This window comes from Oncorhynchus kisutch, linkage group LG1, assembly GCF_002021735.2.
Source record: "Oncorhynchus kisutch isolate 150728-3 linkage group LG1, Okis_V2, whole genome shotgun sequence".
NCBI classification, from domain to species: domain Eukaryota; kingdom Metazoa; phylum Chordata; class Actinopteri; order Salmoniformes; family Salmonidae; genus Oncorhynchus; species Oncorhynchus kisutch.
In genome coordinates this window covers 35826320-35832405 of record NC_034174.2, presented here as the reverse complement: position 1 = coordinate 35832405, position 6086 = coordinate 35826320, and the positions used below count along the sequence as shown (strand labels likewise).

Here is a 6086-nt window from a genome sequence, read left to right as displayed (position 1 = left end):
TCAAGTTATTGGAAGCTTATGTGAAAGAAATGTGAAGCAAAATTGACAATTTAGGATGTGTTTAATCAAAAGGATTCAGTAAAGAAACTGCATCTTATTCATTTTGTAAAACATGATATAATCTTGTTCAAGCACTACAATTATCTTTTCCATTGCACAACATCGACTAGTTTACCATTAGGAACAAAACACACACACACACACACACACACACACACACACACACACACACACACACACACACACACACACACACACACACACACACACACACACACACACACACACACACACACACACACACACACACACACATCCAACTGTTTAATATAGTATATCAATTCAGAATTGCCCAATATAGTAGAGATTGTATATTGTCCTACGGGTGCTGCAATGCCGTTAGTGTCACAGGGGTGTTTATGTCATGTGACCGAGGAGCCACTTTCCTCAGCATCGCAAAATACATTCACTCTGGGACACAAGTCCTGCCCATGCCATGGCTGCCAGCCCTATATTCCCTCAATGAACAGACAGCTCTCTGCCTTCCAACAGAGCCAGAGCTGTCACCCAACCATGCTGCAGCTGTCACAGAGCCTCTTGTGGCACTGGTCTCTCTGTGCATGTCAGGACTCAAAGGGCTGAGACAGGCGAGGCCCTGGGCTTTGGGCTGGGTAAGGGTAGCGGGGGGGTGTCTTGGGATATATGAGGACACCAGGACTGGTCATCTGGTCTGGCGGATAAAAAGGGTGTAGCGTTTCATCCAAACATGTGTAAACACTGCGGTGGTGTGAGTGTCTAGACCTCTTTGCGCAGGGCCACTTTCACACTGCTGAAGATCTTGCCCAGGGCTTCAAAGAAGGGGTCACAGAAGGTCTGGATGCAGAGGGAGTAGATGCGACTGATGCACTGGGACTCGATCAGGCAGCTCTTGATACAGGGTACCACAGCCCAGATGTGACAGAATGAGATGCAGGCGAAGAGGAAGCCCCAGAGCAGAGCCATAGGGATGCCGAAGATGGCTGAGAGGATGCGATAGCACCAGTACTTGGACACGGTGAAGGTGGTGTAGCTGAGCTTCCACACCCCATCCAGACTGTGTGTGCCGTCGGGCTCTGCGATCACATCCTCAAACTCCACCTGCAGGGAGGGAATACCATGGACAACGTTAGTGGAACCTCACTGAGGAAAGAGTTGAGGGTTGTCTGAGGACCCAACACCAGAGCCAGGATTCAATCAACGGCACGTTGTCATTCAAGCCCGTTGCACTGTTGACAATATGCCTTTTAAAGGTAACTTCGCAATGTTCACGAAGCAGTCACGGTAAATGCTGTGGATGTCGGCTCAAGTGTAAATTCCCTTTTAAAGTCAAGAGCAATGTGCTTGGTGACAATGCACTTAAATCCCTTCACAGTTTTTTCACTAATCAATGTGATCGCTGTAATATGTAAACATACATGTGTTATTGTGACTCAGCACCATGACTGTTATCATCACTAATGCCTGGGGTACATAGTAATGAAATAAACAGTTTACTTAAAACTATGTCCCTCAGTTTTGCACACTTGATGAATACTTATAGTCCGAACTTATCTCAGATCACGATCTGGATCAAGTTTCCGGAAACGAACAGTTCTTTCATGTAAAATGCATGAGGCTTGCCATGGCCCAGTTTGTAATTGCTTGTTGTATTCAGTATCCAATACCTGGTCCTTACAAAATCCTGGCTCACTGTTGCATAGGTATCTGCAACTCAACCCTGAATGGCAATGAACTTGTCAGTGATCGTGACAGGGGGATGTTACAAGCAACAGATTCCTAACAAAGCTAAAACAATTTTCATCATTTTAAATATTATAAGAAGTTCTACTTCTGAATCCCAGTCTATTCATTTTAACACACCTTTAAAATTGTAGACATGCTTTCCATACTTAGTATTTTAATATAACATTTCTTAGTACGATTTAGATGAGCAGTTGAAATTGACAAAACAGAAAAAACAAGCTAAGTTTTAAATGAATGATTTGACAACAGGAAAATGTCATTCTGTACAGTTTTTTAAAACTGCAAGCTCATACTGTAACTTAAACTACTACGATTGTGTAGATAATACTGGATTATAGAACATGTTCCATTCAATATAAATCCTATCATCTACTTAACATGTACAAAACCTTTCACAATATAATCCAGAGAAGTAGTGCTCTTGGCCCTCACATGTAAGAAACATGCTTAACATGGCTCACTCAAGTAAATGAAAGTTTTGCCATACGCCCTGTTTTATATCCTTCCATGCTCTCCTGAGCTCTGGGGAAATATAGCACCGTGATTGCTGCTAATGTATGTAAAACGTGAAAAACACAAGAAAAGCAGTGATGAAGCTCCAAAAAGAAACAGCCTCATAATTTCCCCTTCTGTCACACCCCTTCAGTCCCATTCCAGAAATAAACCCTGGGTGCCGTGCGGAGGCACAAGGCCTTGGGGCTATTTTGGGACCTTCCTGGCAGGAACACAGCAACATACTACAGTGTACTGTGTTGACTTTAAGTTTAGACTTTAGACTTACATTTTAAACTAAGGTTTAAAACTTGTCTTTCCTTACTTTAGGCAAAAAGGAGTTAAACCTGTAAATTCAGTGTGTGTGTGAGTGGATGGCGTCATCATGGTTCACCTACCTTGATCACATCCTCATTTATCAATTTGGGGTCTCTGTTGATCAGATCGATCTCCTTGGTGTGGCTGTCCTTCACAATCTTCTCCTCGTTGGTGTTGTACTGGTACTGGTCGGCCATGGTGGGGTCGTGGGACTAGACTTGGGCAGAGTCAGGGAGAGTAGTGAGGCGTAGAGGGCTGGGGCCAAGGACAGCGAGAGTGAACCCACAAAAGTGGACTGCAGGCAGCCCCCTCAGTCTCACTGATCCCCCCTCTCACTACTGTGATGACACGGCTGAAATGCCAGTGGACAGCTGCTGCAGACGTCCTGCTGAAAATGGGGACCTAACGCCACACGACACACCACACACACACTATAGCTCACACAGAGCAAAAGTATGTCATAAAGGGGACCCCAGAGCCGTGTCAAATTTCGCACTGGGCTGTGGGGTCAGCTGGGCAGGGTTCACATGGTGGCATGAATTTCCACCGCAGTGAGGACTCTCCTACTCCTGCTCCGACTAACACCAACAGTTCACTACTGTACGATCCACACTGACCCAAAACTTCCAGAAAGGAAGAATGTAGGTCTTTGTCATAAACAGTAATCCACTGAATATACTGTATGCGTAGTTAGCAAAGTACAAATGTAGGAACTTCATTTGATCACCCCGTTGTTGCAGGAAAGTTCCTGCACGGAAAAACATTCAAACTTGCAGTGTACTCTAGATTTAAAAAGGCTTCTAAAGTTTGTAATTTCCACTTTAACATTTCAGAATTGATTTACTCTAATAAAACATTTATCAACCCCTACAAAAATGTTTATTGACTATTATCCACACAATAATTCACTTTTCCTGTTGCAGCAGGATTATTTTCCTTTAATTAATATCCTACATCTGTATAAGTAAATGTCTAAATTTTTTTCTAAATGAGTGACAACTGATAAAAGGATTAAGTAAAGGATGAGAAGCATCATACATGGAATTTTCCAGATCAGTCATCATTCAACAATTTTTTTGTTGAATGATTTGATTTTGTTTTGATTCTCCGTTTCTTTCAGGCAAGTGATGGAAAGGAACAGAGGCCAAAAGTCATTGAATGTTGTTTGGCTGTGTAACCCTCTGGTCACTAGCACAGGGTTCATGTTGTAATCCCAGCTTCATCTCTTCCCTTCATTCATAAAAGGCAAATGTGATCCTCTCTCTGTATCCTTACCGGTCATTGACTCGTCCACCTCTACTCATCCATGCACTGATGAAAGCACAAGTGATACTGCAGGTCAGCAGGTGTTGATGCATACAGTTGAAGTTGGAAGTTTACTTACACTTAGATTGGAGTCATTAAAACTAGTTCTTCAACCACTCCAAAAAGGTCTTGCTAAGTAATTTTCCAACAATTGTTTACAGACAGATTATTTCACTTAAAATTCACTGCATCACAATTCCAGTGGGCCAGAAGTTTACATACATACACCACCACTTGACTGTGCCTTTAAACAGCTTGGAAAATTCCCCAAATTATGTCATGGCTTTAATAGCTTCTGATAGGCTAATTGACATCATTTTAGTAAATTGGAGGTGTACCTGTAGATGTATTTCAAGGCCTACCTTCAAACTCAGTGCCTCTTTGCTTGACATCATGGGAAAATCAAAATAAATCCAAGACTTCAGAAAAAGAATTGTAGACCTCCACAAGTCTCGTTCATCCTTGGGAGCAATTTCCAAACGCCTGAAGATACCCCGTTCATCTGTACAAACAATAGTACACAAGTATAAACACCATGGGACCACGCAGCCATCATACCGCTCAGGAAGGAGACACGTTCTGTCTCCTACAGATTAATGTACTTTGTCGCGAAAAGTGCAAATCAATCCCAGAACAACAGCAAAGGACCTTGTGAAGAAGCTGGAGGAAACAGGTACAAATGTATCTATATTCACAGTAAAATTAGTTCTATGTCGACATAAACTGAAAGGCCGCTCAGCAAGGAAGAAGGCACTGCTCCAAAACTGCCACAAAAAAAACAGACTATGGAAATGTCCTCCGGTCTGATGAAAAAAAAATAGAACTGTTTGGCCGTTATGTTTGGAGGAAAAAGGGAACACCATCCCAACAGTGAAGCACGACTTCTACCGAAGGTAACTCCTCTCCCTGTTCGGGCGGCGCTCGGCATTCATAGTGAAGGTGGACGCATCCGAGGCTGGGGTTGGAGCCGTGCTCTCCCAGCGCTCGGGTACCCCACCGAAGCACCGCCCCTGTGTTTTCTTTTCTCGGAAGCTCAGGACCGGCGGAGCGAAACTATGACGTGGGGGATCGGGAGCTGCTGGCTGTTGGCAGAGCCCTGAAGGTGTTCAGACATTGGCTTGAGGGGGCCCAACACCCTTTTCTCATCTGGACTGACCACCGTAATCTAGACTACATTCGGGCAGCGAGGAGACTGAACCCTCGTCAGGCAAGGTGGGCCATGTTTTTCACCCGATTTAGGTTTACCATTTCCTATAGACCAGGCTCCCAGAACACTAAGGCAGACGCACTGTCCCGACTATATGATACAGAGGAGCGGGCCATTGATCCTGCGCCCTCCTCCCGGCTTCTTGTCTAGTGGCATCTGTGAGGTGGGAGGTGGACGCAGACATTGAGCGAGCATCGCGTGTTGAGCCTACTCCACCACAGTGTCCAGCGGGACGGGTGTATGTTCCACTGGAGGTTAGAGACAGGCTAATTTGGTGGGCTCACACGTCCCCCTCCTCTGGTCACCCGGGGATCGGTAGGATGGTGCGATGTCTTAGTGGGAAGTACTGGTGGTCCACTTTAGCCAAGGACGTGAGGGTTTATGTGTCCTCCTGCTCAGTGTGCACTCAGTGCAAGGCTCCTAGGCACCTGCCCAGAGGGAAGTTACAAGCCCTTCCCGTTCCACAGCGGTCTTGGTCACACCTGTCAGTTGACTTCCTGACCGATCTGCCACCATCACAGGGCAACACCACGATCCTGGTCGTTGTGGATCGGTTTTCTAAGTCCTGTCATCTCCTCCCTTTGCCCGGTCTCCCTACAGCCCTACAGACGGCGGAGGCCCTGTTTACTCACGTCTTCCGGCACTACGGGGTGCCTGAGGATATTGTTTCTGATCGGGGTCCCCAGTTCACGTCCAGGGTGTGGAAGGCATTCATGGAACGTTTGGGGTCTCGGTCAGCCTAACCTCTGGGTTTCACCCTGAGAGTAATGGGCAGGTGGAAAGAGTGAACCAGGATGTGGGTAGGTTTCTGCGGTCGTATTGCCAGGACCGGCCAGGGGAGTAGGCGAAGTACATCCCCTGGGCAGAGATGGCCCAGAACTCACTCCGCCACTCCTCTACGAACCTGTCGCCCTTCCAATGTGTGTTGGGCTATCAGCTGGTCCTGGTACCATGGCATCAGAGCCAGACCGAGGCTCCTGTG

At 45.9% G+C, this 6086-nt stretch overlaps 1 protein-coding gene across 1 annotated transcript; it reads right to left on the bottom strand.

Annotated features, from left to right (window-relative positions):
• Positions 1–42: 42 nt before the first annotated feature.
• LOC109903704 (caveolin-3-like) lies at positions 43–2999 on the bottom strand. The gene is made up of 2 exons (XM_020500615.2): positions 2673–2999; positions 43–1137 (listed from the first exon to the last, which is right to left on the bottom strand). The coding sequence occupies exons 1-2, from the start codon at positions 2787–2789 to the stop codon at positions 796–798; spliced, it is 459 nt and encodes a 152-aa protein (XP_020356204.1). The 5' UTR covers positions 2790–2999; the 3' UTR covers positions 43–795.
• Between the last annotated feature and the right edge of the window lie 3087 nt (positions 3000–6086).

Bases quoted from the DNA above. Each gene is read 5' to 3' on its own strand.
- LOC109903704 (XM_020500615.2), bottom strand. From the start codon at position 2,789: ATGGCCGACCAGTACCAGTACAACACCAACGAGGAGAAGATTGTGAAG. The intron at 1,138-2,672 runs GTAGGTGAACCA...CCCTCCCTGCAG, and splicing joins TAAATGAGGATGTGATCAAG to GTGGAGTTTGAGGATGTGAT.